This window comes from Carassius carassius, chromosome 33, assembly GCF_963082965.1.
Source record: "Carassius carassius chromosome 33, fCarCar2.1, whole genome shotgun sequence".
Lineage (NCBI taxonomy): Eukaryota > Metazoa > Chordata > Actinopteri > Cypriniformes > Cyprinidae > Carassius > Carassius carassius.
In genome coordinates, this window is record NC_081787.1 from 19,619,372 (window position 1) to 19,638,448 (window position 19,077).

General features: G+C 36.5%; 1 protein-coding gene across 1 annotated transcript in view; it reads left to right on the forward strand.

Moving 5' to 3' along the window:
• The first annotated feature begins 547 nt into the window (after positions 1–547).
• The window catches only part of LOC132113926 (sorting nexin-25-like), a 59,760-nt gene continuing 41,230 nt past the window's right edge, over positions 548–19,077 (forward strand). The window contains exons 1-5 of the mRNA XM_059521984.1: positions 548–1,506; positions 2,280–2,364; positions 9,497–9,713; positions 10,867–11,039; positions 14,317–14,503. Coding sequence (XP_059377967.1) covers positions 1,195–1,506; positions 2,280–2,364; positions 9,497–9,713; positions 10,867–11,039; positions 14,317–14,503 — 974 coding nt within the window. The 5' untranslated portion in view covers positions 548–1,194. The remainder of the gene's footprint in view (positions 1,507–2,279; positions 2,365–9,496; positions 9,714–10,866; positions 11,040–14,316; positions 14,504–19,077) is intronic.

Below are 19,077 nucleotides of genomic sequence, written 5' to 3' on the forward strand. Positions count from 1 at the left end.
CAGGTCTATATACTTATACCCGTTTGCTGATATGCACGCTTTATCAATTATTTTAATATATGCCATTTCAAATAATAATGCATGTATAGTTGTCCTCTCTCTACCCATTAAATCTTCTAGACTTGCACTCATTATTCCCCAGTTTCCCAACAAAACAAAAACAAGCGACCAGACACAAAAAGTATGTTATAACCAGTCCGGGTCATGGATTTTCAAAAGAGTTAAGTCCTTCCACTGTTGTATTGGACCCACTGCGTGTGTGATGTATGGCCTACTCGAGGCTCCACAGTCGCTTTGTTGCTTTTCCTACTACGGTAAAGACGAGCCTTATGAATATTAATCAGGTAATGCTGACGTTGTTTGGTAACCTTCCTCTAGCTTCAAGTCAAGCGCTTAATTATTATTCATGAGGCGAGTCTCATTCGCTCATTCGCTAGACGATCACCGCCTACGACTGCTTTTCGGCCAATCAATCTGGGCTATTGAGCAAACGTCACGTTGCGTAATGAATATTCAAATACAAATCCTTTTCCATAGTAGAACTTCGTCTCAAATTTGCCACTCGAGTCGCCAGACAGCCGGGGATCTGACCAGAACTGGGAGCGCTCGTCACCGCGACGGATTGAAAGCAAGTTTCATTTTTTCGACACACTTTGGATCAGTCTGGATCATGAAAATCCCTGGGAGTGAACACTTAATCTTTACATCTTAGTTTCGCGTCTGAGGCTTAAAAGTTGAAATCATCGCGTGATGCGTCTCCGTTGTTTGTATTGGCGTCACTGGACCTGAACGCGTTTCGACATGTTTTGATATATTTGGATGAGCTCACGTGGACAGTTGGTTGGTTTCCTTTAACTTGACTTGATTCGAGTGCACTTGATTTCCCTTATGTATTTGTGGAGGATTTGAATTAGCAGCCATTTAAGCTGTCCCAGAGCCACCCAGGTTTTCTGGCTATTCATCATCATCTCAAGTGCACGGTTGTCATTGAACTGCTCGGATGCAACAGTTGCATGTTCATTTCTTGTATTAAGTGGCTCAGAAGCCCGGATCATCTTTGTTCCCCCTATGAATTAAACGCACACATTGTGATGAGTGAAATCTGTGCTGTGAGCTCAAGTGGCATGCAGCCTGTCTACAGTTGTGCGCACGCGAGGACATGTCATTTCCAGCAGCAGCATCATCATCATCATCATGCATCCTGATGGCCGAAGCAGCAGCATCATCATCAGCAGCTCGGATGTCCTCATGCCCAGCAGCGCCGTTTACCCGTGTCTGGTCCTCGGCCTCGCGGCGGCGGTGCTGCTGATCGCCAAGCTCGGCTCTGGAGGACTCTCTCTCACCTCGCTTTTCTTCAAACTCTGTTTTTATGTGTCCTTCGCGTTGTTGTGTTTCCTGCTGGGGTGTCTCGGGCTGCTGGTGAAGAGAAGCCCCCTGAAGATCAGCAGATTTGACACCACTAGGAGACAGTCATCGAGGCTCGTGGATTTATTCAATAAGTTAATGGTAAGGAAACATCTACACAAATACACCCAAACAAGAATTTGCACTGTCACTGTGATTGTTTCAAAAAATATGGCTGTGTCTGATGGCATGCATGGATGGATAGACAGACTGATAGACTGACAATAGATCTATCTATCTATCTATCTATCTATCTATCTATCTATCTATCTATCTATCTATCTATCTATCTATCTATCTATCTATCCCTACACAAACAAATGTATTTTATTTCGAGGTAAACTTTAGTATAACAAATGAAAAAAGAAATGAAAAATCTTTAATTTATCCGTTTAATTGTGTAAATATTCATATTCACTTCAATGCAAATTCATATTTATATGTAAATCTTTTATATAATGACATAAATAACCAGGTTTAGTGAGATTCACTCACACTGTTAACCAAATGAGAAGATAAATATTGGACTATCAATATAGCAAAAGTAAATATTACACAATTTATTGGCATATACATAGGAAATTCCAGTTTTTACAAATCAGCCCAGACTTTATTGTCTGGTTCTTATGGTATTATGTTGCTTTTTGCCGTGATTGTGGTGTTAATTTCAACCTGATATCGTAATACTGCATTTGGATCCAGAATTGGCTTGTACTGTATTCTACATAGAATAAATGCAGGATTTATAACCCCTTGTTACTGGTGCAAAAAATGTCCCTCAGCTGGGTCTTTTAATTGCTTTTCTACATAATGAGTGCTGTGTTAAGTTGTCATGAGTGATTTATTGTCTAATGATGGTCTTCCTCACTCCGTAGGGCCGGTTCTGTGTACCTCTGCTGGATTCAGTCCAGACCAGGAGGGTTGTGGTGTCTCATAATGTGGATAAAGCCCTAAAAGAAGGTGAGTAGTCCTGCTAGCAGGATGCATGGAGACCCGACAGTTTCTAGTGGATTAAAACCATTCCATTTTACATTTACACATTTAGATTTATTCATTTAGCAGACGCTTTTATCCAAAGCGACTTACAAATTGTACCCTTTGAATTATTATTTTCTGATTTGTGAATGCATAGTGTTAGCCTGTGACATCCGCAAGTAAACAGGAAATAGTTATCCGGTGAAATCGGCACCCTGTGAGCATCTATGGCATGTGACTCATAACTAGTCCTTGTTTGATCAGTGATTGCTGTGAAATTCCTGTGTGGGGTTGTTCTGATGCTGAGGAAAATAATTTGTTACTGACCGAAGCGTCTTACAGATCCGCCATCTGTAGCTCCGCTCTCTGAAGGGACATGTTTCATGTTAAAGTCTGTCAATCATGGTGATCATTTTAATAGGCCATAGAGGGTGTGAAGTAGGGCTGGACGATTAATCGAAAAGTAATCAAACCGAAATTAAGAACCTATAACCGACGTTATTTTCCCATGTCGGTAATTTCGGTTATTTCCTGTTAATACTTCCCCCTTAAAAGCATGTGTAGCCACATGATTCTGATAGTCAGTGGCATAAAAGCAAAACACGGAGGTGAACGCCGGCTCAACACATAGTGAAGGTGCGCGAGCGGTGAGCCTTGAGTCTTCACTAAACTTTGTGAGGTGTATTTGTTTTATGGTTTGGACATTCAAGCTATTAGACGATCGGATGTGTATTATTATATCGAGCTACCATGTTCGCGCAGCTGCATTGTGGCATGAACACTCATAGCTATGAAGATCACGCACAGAGAGGAACGCAGAAACTAAATGTCAGCGCTGTCCTGTGATTTATCACTAAAGTATCTTAGAATCTCAAAACTTATAGCATATTTTTTTATTTTTTTAAGGAACTAGGCTATTTACAACCCACAGCTTCACAATAATATAGAGACGGTATGACTAATTCACACACGCAATCACTCGTACTGGTACTGTGCTAATTTACCTTTATCTGATCTTTATTTATCTCTAACACCGAGCAATAATCTGTAAGAAATGCTACGAACATAGATAAAATAACTGCTGTTAGTGAGCTATGATCGCTCTTTCAATAGGAAAAACTATCCCACCTTTAATAGTCGATCTCAACCATCTGGCTGAGGCCAGTCTAAAAAGACGCTCAGGACAGTTGACAGAACGCTGCTGCGTGTCGACACGAAAGCATATCATTTTCACGTGTTATTAAGCCTTACCACTTGTAAATGTAACCATTCAAAAGACTTTAAAGCATTCAACACAAGATGCGGAAAAGCTGAACTGAGTAGCTGGTTACTCGCGCGCTGTGTTCGGTGCGCACCTGAAGAGAGAGCCGCGTCTCACAGACGGTAACACTGATCCGACCTCTCGTTTGCAAAGTTCTCCTTTAAGTTCCTCCTGCACCTCAACGAACAAAAACAAATCGCAGTTTAAACAGACAGAAAAGGATGTGTAAGAGCCCACTTCAGCACTGCAGTGTTCTTGTGTTCAGGCTCACGCAGAGAGAGGCGTCTCAAAACACTTGAACACCGAATTTGTCTGTTTTTGCTCTTGTACCGTCAAGTACATAAAAAATATGTGAAAATACCCGTCCTGGATAGTATGTTTGAAAAAAACTGTCGGTTATGTCTTAAGTTAAAGTAAACAGTTGAGAAAAAAATTGTATGTGTATTATATGCATTCATTGTCTCTTAAAGTGACCGCGCCTAATAGGGCTTGGGCGCCGCGTTGCATTCTGGGACGTGGCGGGCATATTGATGAACAAAAAAAAAAAAAAAAACAATTAAAACACTTTCAAACAGGGCCCACTGGTACAACCTGAACCGAGGCCCCGCAAACCCTAACTACGGCCCTGTTTACCTTACAAACCTTGTAAGTGAACTATGAGGGCAAAAAAACAAAACAGAAACAAAATAATCATTCATTAATCGTAATCGAGGTAAAATGTTTAATTAATCGAGGTTTTATGACTTTAGGCCATAATCGTCCAGCCCTAGTGTGAAGTGTGTTGGCTTGCCAAAGAGAGAGAGGGGTGATGGGATCCATCAGTCCCCTCTGTCGCAATGATGCTACACTGAAAAACACTAAAGTGTTTGTCTTGGCTGATGAGGAAATCCTCGCCTTCTTTCTTCCCGGTTTGAAACTGTAGGACATGTGCGATCTATGATAATATTGTAATTGTTGTTTAAACAATATGCAATTTGAGATTATCAGGTATATCGCAAAAACCAAACAAAGACACACCCAGCGAGTGCATGCATACACTACATGATGTAGGTTAGACTAATGCAGAGCACATTTAGAGTTCACAATATGCCCCTTATGACTTTTATTTGTCTGTTATATTTATATCATCTTATCACACGAAGAGTACAGTTTTTTTTCTCTCCAAATATCAGTATGATTATATATGTGTTGTTGGATTTTTATAATACAGACCAATAAACTAGAAGTTAATATTAATAGACTTTTTAGACTCAAGTTCCTTTTTTTGCTCTATTTTATTCAAATAAAATAGTTTTGCGTTTCGGATCAGCACACAACAGTGTTTAGTTACTGAATCAATCTGCTGTTGAATCAATCTGAACAAATTGGTTGAATGAATGACTCCGTGACTCACTCATGCAGTGATTTGCTGCCCTGTACTGATGATTTTAGGATTATTTTAAAAAGTATATTTTCCATTTTTTTTTCAAAATCATTTCAGATATCATTATTGTACATTTTGTTTTTAAAACATCAAAATATTATTTATGGATTTGCAACTGCAGGTTAACTTCATTCATGTCCTGCATTAAACAGTGTGTATGCACATAAATCCCTCATCAGATGCAGATTCTGTGCCACCTCTGCATTGCAAACACAAATTTTGTTTGGTAAAGGCGGGCGTACACGGTGTGAATTCGGATGGTCGGATGATCGTATGTCCACGAACACGGCACGAGTGAGTTCATCTCAAAATCGTACAGACGAGATGATATACAACACGATTTTACAACCTGCGAATTCCAGAAGCAATCGCACGAAGTTGATAGACGCATTCGACTTGAAGCACCGCTGCACAGAAGGATCACTGTATGACATTAAAGTACCGCGAGAGCGATAAGAGAGCACACATATCCAATGCATTCGAATCGCTCTCGCGGTACTTTGATGTCATACAGGCAGTGTTTTAAGTGGGCCGGTATGCATCGGTACTCAGTACCACCACTTCCTCTCCGTGCGCCCAGAACGTGCTTTTAGTGTCCTGGTACGCTCATTTGGACATCTGTTTTAATAGAGGTTTTAATCTTTTGCCTGCGCTGCCGCTTTTCAAAACGCCCTTCACAATGCAAGCTTCCTAATTCGTCCCACTGAGAGCAGGGACTACATTACCCATACACCCTTAAGTTTTACAAGTGAAAAGCGCATGCGTCGCTTTTGCCGCTGTCAGTAACAACTCAACGTGGCCAGAGAGAGTGTGTGAAACGCGTAAACTCGGCTCTGTAAACATTTAAATACAGTGAACAATACTTAATATGCTGTCCTGGCTTCAGACTCTGAGTAATAAAAGAACACGGTCAGAATCAGATAACTCACTGGCTGACACCCCACCAAGCCTAAATGAAATTACTGCAGGTCAGACGCAAGCTAATGAAGTAATGCAGTTGCTCTTTCAGTTAGGGTGACCAGACGTCCCGAAAAATTCGGGACAGTCCCGAAATCTAAACTGTTGTCCCGAATCCCGAATCTGGCCCTAAAAAAAAAGTACCATGAAACTCACCGATGGCATTGTTTATTGAAACTTTAGACAAAATAAAAAAAAAATAGTTTACAGATGTGTTTTTTGGTGTGTATGAGTAAATGATGGATGATTTTTTTTTTGGGTGAACAATTCCTTTAAATGCTCTGTTATTGTTAAGAGGTGAATATTGAACATGTAAAGTCCATCAGCTCCGCACACAACTGTGTCAAAGGTATTTTCACCTCTGTCAGTCACAAGACCACCTCTGTGTTCCAGCGCTCAGACTGGCTGGATTTCTTTGATAAATCACAAGAGTCCAGGAGCAGATCACAGTTTCAGAAGACATCTGGGGTCTCCTACAGCAGCTGTCTCAAAAGTAGGCAGGTTATGGACTCAGAATATCTGAATGTCATTGCATTCGATATTATTAAGATATAAAATCAAGTATCTATATCTGTATTCAAATGCTGCAAAATATTCTCTCTTCATCAGTTTTTTGCCATCATTTTTTCTCAATGACATTTAATCAGTTGGTGTTTTGGTCATTTTTAAGTGGATATACAGTATAAAGACAAAGATTTTGAGAAATGTAGCATTACATCAGTTGCTCACCAATGGAGCCTCTGCAGTGAATGGGTGCCGTCAGAACACGAGTCCAAACAGCTGATAAAAACATCACAATAATACAAGTAATACAAGTAATCCACACAACTCCAGTTCATCAAATAACAGCTTGTGAAGTGAAAAGCTGTGTGTTTGTAAGAAACTCAGTACGTGAACAATAAAAGTCAATGGAAAGTTCCCACCATAATAGAAAAATTAACTTTTAGCAAATTTTTCATTTTTGTTTGAACTGATCATTTAAGTGTTCTTGAGCCATCTTTCTTTCAGATAAATGACACCTTAAAAATCAGTATGGTTTCAATATTATAATAATAATAAATAGGGATGTAACTATTAACCGCAAGCTGGTTGAAAATCTGTTCAAATATGTGGCTATTCAAAATCGGTTGAGATGCCAAACAAATCGCGATACAATTGGAGTAAGAGTTTATATGAATGTATCTCTAATGTAAGGGGAACTGACTATCTTTAACAAAATTTTATGTGGTATTTTCTTTTCATCTTTCCTCTGAACACTGCATTTAAAAGTATCGTTCATTGAAGCGGTAACCAAGTTAACACTGTATCGCTGCTGTTCATAAGCGCCACCTGCTGTCAGAGAGTGAATCTGCGTCTCATTCAGCCCGTCTGCTGTTTCCTTCAGATATGTTTTATGTAGTATAGTTTCACAAAGCTGAAGTCAGAACATTCTGTTTTTGAACAGAATCTAATCAGAATCTAATCTAAAATCTAATTTAGATTAAAAACTACTCATTCTGCATGATCGGTCCATCTTTGTTTGGATCATGTTTCAAATCCATTGGTTGCCTATAATTCTAAATGGAAAGAGCACACCAAGCCTTAGTTTGTTGACATTAAGAGATTTCTTTTTTTTGTGTTGTTTTAAAATTTCTATTTAGTTTTGTTATATTTCAATTTCACAAAGAAACGTGCAGCAATAGCCTAATAAAACGGCACCTTTTCATTCCAAGTCTTTTAATAAAGTTCTGTGAAAAACAGATAGTTTTAAAATCATTATTCACTGAAAATCAGTAGTTTTGGTAAGTCAGTAAGGTTTAATTAATATTTTCATTTAGCACAGATGAACTTCAGTGACCGCAAAGACATTTATAATGTTCTGTAAGATTTCTGTTTCAATAAATACTGTTCTTTTGAACAACATTGATAATATTCGTCATTGATAATAATAGGAAATGTTTCTTGAGCAGCAAATCAGCATATCAGAATGATTTCTGAAGGATTATGTGACACTGAAGACTTAATGATAAATTATCAGTTAACTATATAAATAAATGACCTTTTTAAAATATTTTTTTGATCAAATAATAACAGCCTTAGTGAGCATAAGAGGCTGCATTTCTGCCAGCATGATGGTTTTTCTTTCATGATTCAGTCCTGCCTAAAGGGATTCTGGGTGTTTGTGGGTGTTGTTTTTGTGCTGAAAGGCCTAGATAATCTTTCTCACTTGCTCTCTCTCCTTACAAGATGAGTGTATAATGGTGAGAAGACGGCATCTAGTCTGTTGCAGGTTGTGGCTGTGCAGACTCGCGCATCACAGGTCTGGTTAAACCGAATGAATGATGTTTCTGATGGTTCATTGTGACTCACTCCCTCCTGTATTCTGAGCACAGCTGGGTGTCACATTGAGCAATCGAGTAAATTAGATGTCATTTCATTCTCATTAGTGATGTTTGCTGAAGCAAAAATCACTTTAGCCTTTGCTCTTGCTTAAAAGTGGTGTGCATAAAAATGAAAAAAACTGTCAGCATTTACTCACCATGTTGTTCCAAACCTGTATGACACAAAACAGGAAAGGAGACAATTTTCTAGTTAAGTTGTATTTTCAGTAATGCCACTTAATAAAGCAGAAGACGCCTGAAGGAAACTGCACTAGAACAGTGTCAGCAGCACTTCCTGACGCTCAGCTGGGGAAAGTCAGCACATTTTATGAGGTCAGTGTGGCTATAAATAGTGCTGCCTCAGCCGGGTGGAAAAATGCCTGCAAACCAAGGTTTTTCTATAACTGCTGCACAAAGGGTGTCACTGAAGCGTATTCAGCTCCAGATCTGCTTGTTTTGACTGTGTGAGTGGTTATGGTGGGTGTAGGATCTTAGCGTCATTAGAGGACTGTTGCAGTCATTGCTAGTGCCTTCACATTCATGCCATCTGCCACCTGCTGTTGTGTGTGTATCTCTGAAGAGTGCTTTGTGTTTCTTTTCTTTTCTTGATGATAATGATGACAATTCTACTTCTATCCATCCGTATGAATTGGTTGATTTATCTAGTGGCAATACAAACAGCAGATTCTTCATTTGCTCCCAATGAACACAGTGTTGCTGATTAGCTTGATTTGCTCATGACTGTATTATATTTGGTTCTCTGTTGACAGCAGGATGTTGGGGATGTTGTGTGCTTTATCATGCAGATAAAAAGCTGTGAAGCGAAGACGTCTGCTAGCCTCATTGACTTCAGAGGCTTGATTTAAAAAATGTTTAATAGTATGTGAAATGTAGTATTTTAAACAGCTATTTGTTATATGTTTAACAGAAAGAGTGGCATTCAGTTGGGATTTTGGAAATGCATGTCAAAAATGGTGATTGCATTGAATTGTTGGATAAGGCATTCTGCATAGTAATCACTGGCTCTATACTAATTATTGTTAATTCTAAAATATTGGTGAAACCGATTGTTTTGTGTATTAATCAGTGACATTCTCTCTGTTTCTCTTCCTGCAGTGTTTGACTACAGCTATCGGGACTATATTCTGTCGTGGTACATCCCCTTGAGTCGAGATGAGGGCCATCTCTATCAGATGTTGTCTGAGGACTTTTGGGAAATGACCAAACAGCTGCGAATGCGTCTGTCTGATGTGGATGTGGTCAACCTGGTCTGTAACGACATGGTCAAGACCCTCCACACACACTTCTGTGACCTTAAGGCTGCTAACACAAGGTGAGACGCTCAGCGCTACTAGTGGTCCACTGTTACAGAGCATAAAATTGTTCTTGTTATATTGAACGCGTGCAAAATGTTCTTTATCCATTGTCAAGGCTGTCAGCGGACTTGGAAGCAAGGTGAAATACAAGACTGGGTTGTTTTCAGCATGTTTGAATATTGTCCATGACGAAGTATTGTTTGTTATAATCAGCATATTAGAATGATTTCTGAAGGATCATGTGACACTGAAGAATGGAGTAATAATGCTAAAAATTCAGCCCTACATCAAATGAATAAATTACATTTTAAAATCTATTGAAATAAGAAATAGTTATTTAAAATTGTAATAATATTTATATATATAATACTGTATTTTTCATCAAATAAATGTAGCCTTGGCGAGAATAATAGATTTCTATTGAGTGTGTTGGATGCGGATGCAGTAATGAGCGTCTCTGCCCATCGTGTCTTCATCATTGTGTGTGCGTGTGTGTGTGTGTGTGTGTGTGTGTGTGTCTCAGTGGTCGATCTGCACAGCTCATTAGCTGAGTGGACAGGCATCTTCTGTTGCCTCTCTGTTTCTGCCTGTCATCTGTCTTCCTCCTCCTGTTCTGTTTATCTGTCTCTGTCCATTTATGAAATATTTCCCCCTTCATATTTTATGGTCTTAATTTGTTGGTGTGATTGCTTGAATAAAAAAATAGTAAAATAAATAAGTAAAGTCTAGTATAAATCATCTGAATAGTATCTAGTTTCGTAGTGCTTTTTTGGCATGATTGCTTTGTGTATTGCCAAGGAAGAAAGGAAAAATAGTATAATTATTAAATTATATAATATAAAAATTAAAAACATTTTTATTCTAATAATATCGGTTTAATTTTTTCAAATGGCTTTATTGGCATGATTGCTTGCTTTGGATATTGTCAAGGAAGAAATGAGAAAAATATAATTAGAGTCGAAAAATTTGTTATTATTTTATGAATATCTAATGCAATTTTACTTTTTCAAAACACTTTATTGCCAAATAAGAAAAAGAAAACAAAAATAGTGTTAATATAATATGATAGATATTAATTTCTGTCTCTTACAATCTCAGTTTTCAGTTTGTTTCATGGCATGCTGATTTGAATAGAATAGAATGCAGTAGTCTCTCTGTCTCTGTCTCCAGGCTGGAGGAAGTACCACGGCCGTTTCCGTTGCATCCGTGTCTGCGCAGTCCCGATGAGGAGCTGCGTTTCCTGCGCTGCTGCGCCCGTCTGCTCGTGCTGCGTCTGCTACCAGCACGGGACGCTCGTTCACACAGTCTGCGCCTCTTACTGGTGGAGGTGGTCGCTACTAAAGGTGACTCTCACTGACCCGGGTGTACACTGTGTGGGATTTTTCTGTCCTTAAGATTTTCGTCATTAAATTTGTACATCTGTCTGTCTGTGAAGCTCCAACATAGTAGTAAGAAACAAACAGTATCATGATTTGTCATAACTTTCCTCTAATGTGGTTTAATGAAGAAGATCTTTCTTTAATACGTCTGAAAGCAGTACAAGACTTCGATAAGTAGAAAAAATTTGCTTTCATGAATCACCGTGTGATGTAGAGATTTGGTGCTCATGTTTTTCACACTGATAAATCCCCCTCCCACAGAACAAAGCCTTCATTCACTGACACTTTCTTACTTGAGAATTAGATTTTTTTTTTCTTTTTAAGGGAGAATCTTGTTTTTGGCTCGAGCTTCAGTCTCTGCACAGTTGGACTGAACGGAGCTGATTGACTGTTCAGTGTTCATCTGTGTTCTTACAATGCTGCTCTTGTGTAAGAACTTGTGTGAGATTTATTTATTATTATTTAATTTTTTTTTACAAATTTTGATGAGCACCAGATGTGTGACTGTACAGTAATTGTCTTTGATTTGCCATGAAATGATTGATTAGACCTATTGTAGGCGGCTGACAGACCAGCTGTTAGATTGAGGCAGGTTGTTCAGTCAGTGTGATACTGAGAAATAATAGATTACTGCTCAATATTAAAGAGTTCTGGCTGCTCAGAAATCTGCCATCACTTATGCATGACAAATACGTAATTTCCTATTCCAGAAATTTGGTACCTATAGGAATAAATAACCCAAAAATGTAAATTTTCTGAAAATGTACTCACCCTCAGGCCTTCCATGATGTAGATGAGTATGTTTCTGCATTGGAAGAGATTTGGGGAAATGCAGCATTATATCAGTTACTCACCAATGGATCCTCTGCGGTGAATGGGTGCCGTCAGAATGAATCCAATCAGCTGATAAAAACATCACAATAATCCACAAGCAATCCACATGACTCCAGTCCATCAATGAACAACTTGTGAAACAAATCCACCAAGACGTTTTTAACTTCAAACTGTTGCTTCTGTCTAAAATATGAGTCTTCTGGCTATAATCTTGCTTTCTCCAGTGAAAAAGTTGTTTCATATGAATCAGGAGAGAAATATGCACACTTGTAAGCACCGTTTACAAGTAAAAACAGTTTAAAACATTTCTAAACAAATATGTGAGTGCATTTGGATGTGAGAAGACAACAGAGGATGAACTTTTTCACTGCAGGACACATTATTATGGATTCTAGGCTTGTATTTTTATGGCTGAAAGTGACAGTTTAAAATGTAACGCCCTATTGATGGATTTGTAACATACAAACATGCAACTTTTATCTTCACAAGTTAACAGAATTGATGGAGTGGAGTCGTGTGGATTATTGTGATGTTTTTATCAGCTGTTTGGACTCCTTCTGACGGCACCCATTCACTGCAGAGGATCCATTGGTGAACAAGTGATGTAATGCTGCATTTCTCCAAATCTGTTCTGATGAAGAAACACACTCATCTACATCTTGAGAGTGAGTAAATTGCCAGCAAATCTTCTGGTGAACTGTTCAAGGTCTAAGTTTATGGTTTTCCCAGTTCTGTGCAATGTTCCATGTCTCAATGCTGCTTTTCATCCAGATCAACTTGGAAAATTGGGAATTACCAACTTCCTGCTTGGAGCAATACTAGAGCATGGCAGTAGGTTATGGGTTTCATTTCCCAGGGAGTGAATGAACTGATAAAATGTATACCCTGAATGCAGAGGGACTATAATAGAGCTTTACTAAATAAGTGCACTTTAAAAGATGAAAGATGCCCTATAGCTTTAGGATGCAGCTGCTAGATTAACTTCTAACCCATTTTTCTTTGTTCTGAGGTTATACTGGAGGAAGTGTTTGCATCTGTTGTCTCAGACTGGCAGGGTGCCACTGTTTTTTTTCTTTTTTGACGTCATCCAGCAGCTCTGTCTGGCAGTAATGAGGCACTGCCTTGTGCCCTGTCTGCTGCGTCTCTGCGTTCCTCATTAGCGCTACATCAACAAGCTCCTGAGGAGGTGTAGAGATCTCATCATAATGAGTGACGGACCAGAGATTGACTAAACATTATTTACAGTGTAATGAGCTGCTGTTTTGCAGTGTACATAAGCAGCTTCTCTCTAAGGCAGCATTTTAACTAAAAGGAAACTTCCATAAAAGACTGCATTGGAAGAATCTCCACAACTGACATCAATAGCACACCTCCAGTGAAGTAGAATTTGACTCCGGATTGATTTGTTCGTACAGTCATGCAGGGCAAATGAATTGATTCAAACGATTGAATGAGGGATGAGATGGCTGCATTTTCATGAATTAAAGAGATTTGTTAATTTTTCATTTATTTTTCTTTTCTTCATTTCCTTCTGAATCTTTTTTTTATTGTTTGAGATTTGCACTAATTAAAACATTAAATTAATGTGATAAATTTTCATTTCTTCCTCTTTTAAGTGAAGTTTTTAGATGCACTCTGTGCTTTTCTTGGTTATATAAATTGCAGTTAAATGTATGTATTTATTTAAATATGTATGTTCGTAATGCTGTCACCCTTATTGAGATATTTTGCATTTGTCAAACAAATGAAGATATTTTTTTTCACTGTTTTACATAATCAAATGCATGCTCTCATATATAGATTTGGGAAGGATGATTATTAATTAATCATTTGTTCATACTAGTAAAGTGCAAATGATCTGATTTGAATGATTCATCAGTTCATTTGAGTCTATGTGAAGATGACTGCATTTTCATTTGTTTAAAAAGATTTTCTTTTTTAATCTTTTTTCTTCGAATTTTTAATTGAAATGTTTTGAAATTTAATTTAATATTATCATTTATTTTCTTTTTTTAAGTGATACATTTAGATGTATTGTGTTTTTTCTCGGTTATATACATTTTAATGAAGTTTATTTAAATTATTTATTCTTTAGTTGTTGTCTGAATATGTATGTTCATATAATGCTATCACCCCAATTATTTATTTTGCTTTTGTAAAATGCTTTGATAGTAAACATTATTAATATTTTTGAAATATACATAGAGAGAGAGAGAGAGAGTAGCTTCACGTGTAGCTACAGTTATTATCTTTTCAGTCAAGGGTTGCTTGACTGTAGTTCAGTTAGGAGCAGCTTGTCGTTTATGAAGCGTGGAAGGCAATATAATTGTGCATGTTGAGGTTTGTGAGATCACTGGGTTTGGCACAAAGCTATTAACTTGTTCTCTCCATCTCTCTCTCTTTGTAGTGCTAAAGCCGTTGGTGGACGTGTTGAGTGATCCAGACTACATTAACCGCATGCTGCTAGCTCAGTTAGAGCACCGAGAGCAGGTGAACGAGCATCATAAGAAAGCGTACACGTACGCACCGTCCTACGAGGAGTTCATCAAACTCATCAGCAGCAGCTCTGACATACAGTTCCTCAAACAGCTCAGGTACAAAACACACAGCGGCACATCAGTGCCATATTTACCATCATTTGGCATTCATTTAGCAGTGAGTTCTGGATTTTTAGGTCCCATTGAAATCAAGTTTTTTTCCCCAAATTCCATGATTTCCATTTTAACGGTTTAAATAAATTTTAATAATCAAAAAGGATGTCTATTCATCTGAATTCACAAAAAAAATTTAATTTATTAGAATTTTAAGAATAGTGCCCTACTTTTTTCTGTATTTTATGATTTGTATACTTTTGTTTTCTAATTTATTTGATCAAAAATAGTGGTAATTAGATGAATGCATTTTAGTTCAATTGATATACCATTATATCGTTTTTTTTATAATATTTGAGTCAGTTTTTATTTCTGTATTTTCTGTTTTAATTTTAGTTAAAGTTTTGTTCATTTTGTTGCACATTTTTGTCTTGTCATTTTGAAAAGACAAAATTAAATCATACATGTACAGTATATCTGTATGTATGTGTATGTATGTGTGTATGTATATATGTATGTATATGTGTGTGTGTGTGTCTATGTAGTGTTTATTCATTCCTATTTTTAGTTGTTGTAGCACATGAAGTAAAACTTAATTAAAATGCTATTGCTTCTAGCTGAAAGAAAAAAGAAATAATAATATTTGTTTGAATGTTTATTTTATTTCAGGGAATAAAAATATTTCTTTTTATGTTTTAGTTAATTACAGCTTTAACAATAAACATTTTACACATAAATCTTAACAATTTTTTTCATTTAGTTTGGCAAAGAACGTGAACCACAGAGGTTTACAGATTAAATTAAAACATGGGTGAAAAATTGCACAGTAAATTCCATCTTTATGACTGCATTTTGCGATTCTGTCCACATTTTCATCATCGTGAAATCATGGAGTTCTAGAGTTCAACGAACATCGCACACTTCTTACTATATGCTACTTTCAAAAAAACAAACAAAAAAAAAAACAAGTAAACCAAAAAAAAAGTCGATTGTAAGCCATTCAACAGTATGAGAACTTGCCTGTAATCCTGGTCTGGCTCTGCGCTCAGCTTTTTTGACCGTGATTTAATAGGTTATTGATTCATATTATTGTGTTATCAGACTCACTAAATCTGTCTGGATTTCAGCCATTCCACCACATCCAAACCAATTTATTTATGTATAAAATTAGTTCTGTTTCAGCAATTTCAGTTCTTTCATTCAGACAAATCACTCTTTAAATAGGTGAACAGGAAGTCGGCACTGTCATTTATCGTTGCTTGTCAGCATGCGCTATCAGCTCATATTAGAGGCGACATTTGTCATTTAAGGTTTGTTCCGCCAGAGTTCAGCTCTGGATGAGTTATCCGTGAGTCATGAAACAGTGACATTTAAAGGCTCAGAGAAACTCTTCAGCCATATTGATCCGCAGGAGTAAAGGATGGAGATGGATCGAGGGCGACAGACTCTGGCTTTCTGAAATAAAAGCTTTGTGGTTATAGTGTGTTTTCTTGACAGACATTATAAAGATAGACCTTTTCAATGTATCAGGGTTTAGTTGTAGTGCTTTTTAGTAGTTATTGCAAAGGCTACTGCTTTTCGAAGGCTGTAGAGAAGCCTGTGATTTTCAATGGTAAGAAAAGTCTTAGAAACTTCCATAGGAAATAGGGCTTGGAGGAAAAAGCCATCTGCCTATTGTTCAATGCCAACCATTATGAAAAGATGTAACATAATTCTTTGAAAAGTAACTGAAACCTGAAAATTCAGCTTTGCATCACTTGAGTAAATTATAATTTAAAATAAATTCAATCAGCTATTCAAATTTATATATATATATATATATATATTAGTGTACCTGTAGCACAATTGGTAGAGCTTTGCTTTATCAAGCGCAAGGTTGTAAGGCTGTTAGTAGCTTTGGACAAAAGCGTCTGCTAAATGCATAAATTATATATATATATATAACAATTGAATTTATATTTATATTAATATAAATAATGTTTAATGAATATTTTAATGAATATTTTTATAAATTAGATTTCATTTACATTTAAATTATTTTTCTGATTATTATTATTATTTTTTTTACTATTATTTAAAAAGCCGCTGGATTTATTTGTTTAGAAAAATATTAAATAGCACATTAAACATTAATTAGTCATTATTCACATATGTAATGAGGATGCTTTGTTTTATATTTGTATAATATTAGATACGCACAAGGGGTTAAACAGTCTTTGTTTGAAAGCTGAAAGAAGGACGTTTGTCGTGTTGAGGAAATTCAGCATCTATAATTTGACCATCTCATTGCACACCTGAAGTCAGATAATGAGAATTTTGCTAGGTGACACAATTAATCACACAGGTTTCTGACCTCACCAGAGTTGTGTTGTGTTTTGAAGAAGCAGTGAAAGAAAGCTTAAAGATTCGAGCTCTGAAAGGAGCTTTATGGAAATTGAATTAGAGTAAAGCCATCAATAGGATGGGTAAATGTGACGCTGCCTTCAAATCCTCCTGGAAAGTTAATGTTTTAGTGTTTGCAAGTCAAAATTGTAATATAAAGTTATTTTGATAAAATTATCAGATCACCTGGGCAGTCTTTTTGTTCTCTTTTCAAGTCTTAGCAAAACTTTTTTTTGTCCTAGTACATCTAAATGAACAGAAATTATCAAAAAAAACAAAATTATCTGTTTCTGGGTTGTATTTGATGTTTTATGTGTATTTTATGATTCTCATGCTTTTACTGCGATTGATGGGGCATTTAATTCCCTCTGCAAGTCTTCTTCCAGATAAACTGGCTTTTAATAATACCACAAAATACATACAAACTAAATTGTACTATTAAAGGAACAGTTTACCAATAATAAAAATGTGCTGAAAATGTTCTCACCCTCAGGCCCTCTAAGATCTTTTTTTTTTATTTCCCATTGGAACCAATTTAGAGTCCAAACAGCTGATTAAAAACATTATAAACAGTTCATAATCCATAATAACACTTCCTTCAGTGAAAAAGTCCATCTCCTGTTGTCCTCTCACATCAAAATCTACCCACTGTGCTTGATCTGTGCATATTTATCTCAACTCAATTTGCTTCCACTGTGATCGTTTAATTGACTCAATCCAGAGATTTACTCTTATAATTAAGACATTGTGTTCATCTCATAAATTCAGACATTAATCGAAGGCAGCATGACATTTGCCCAATTTTCCATAAATATGACAAACTGTCTCATGTTGTTATGTCATCTTTGAAGGTCACCCTCGATATCGTCTTATAATTCTCTCATTTGGCACCAGCTACTTGTGACAATGTTCTCAAATTACTTGTATTTGACTTTCGTGAAGCAATTTCATGCAGTCGTTCTCTCAATCTCGTCCTTTCTCATCAAGCGCTGTGAGAGCAGAAAGTGTGTAATAAATGTTCGGTATTTCTTACTATGGAAAGGATCCATTTCATTAATTTTGAGTGAATATGGTTCCTCAGAGGAATATCTCAATTAAACATTAGTATCCTTTAAATCTTACTGCTTTCATTATTCAATAGCCGAGACATGTTAGTGGAAGTGATTTTATAATTGAAAGGAAAGTGTCCTTGCCTCTAGGTCAGCATTTGATGGATCATTTTTAACCAACAGAATTGTTTACGCAGACTTGATATTTAGTTAATCAGTTTACTTTGGTAAAAGCTTTCTTTGTTTAAAGTGCACAGTATGGGCACAAACTAAATTGAGATAATGTAACAGACTGTTTAGTTAATCAGTTTACATTGACTCAAACTTACTCGATCTTAAAAGCTTTTAACAAGACTGCATTTGTTAAATGACTCCTAAGTTAAATACTATTATAGTGTTTATTCGTTTTTTTTATATTTCTACATAGCTTTAATTTAAAATTTTAGTATTTTTAGCATGTGAACAAACCTTTAGGTAACAATTTATGATATGATGGCATTTGTTCACATTAGTAAACCTGCACTAACAATAAAAATACTAAAACATTTATTAATATTAGTTGATGTTTATTTATATCATTTGATTATTAAATTCAAAAGTTTTACACTGTAAAAAAGTATTGTGATTTTAGCAGTAAAAGACTGTGATGCTACTGTAAAAACCTGTTAAGTGGTTGACCGTAAGTTTCCATACTATGTTCGGTGAATAAATGTAATTACATTTAATGTAATTTTACAGTAAAATACTGTTAAAAATAAGGTTTTTTGGAAGTGAAAAAGAAAGTCATTGTATAATTCACAGTGAAAAAATTTAAGTTAAGTCTACAAAAACTGTTTTATGGAACCATCATTTGAAAGTCAAAGAAACAAATAGCAGTTTTAATTTTCAAGTCAAACTTCACTATTGCTCACACTTATGGTTGAAGGGATACTCCACCCCAAAATGAAAATGTTGTCATTAATCACTTACCCCCATGTTGTTCTGAACCCATAAAAGCTTTGTTCATCTTTTGAACACAATTTAAGATATTTTGGATGAAAACCGGGAGGCTTGTCCCATAGAATGCCAAAAAAAATACACTTTCAAGGTCCATGAAAGTATGTAAAGCATCGTTAGAATAGTCCATCTGCCATCAGTGGTTCAATC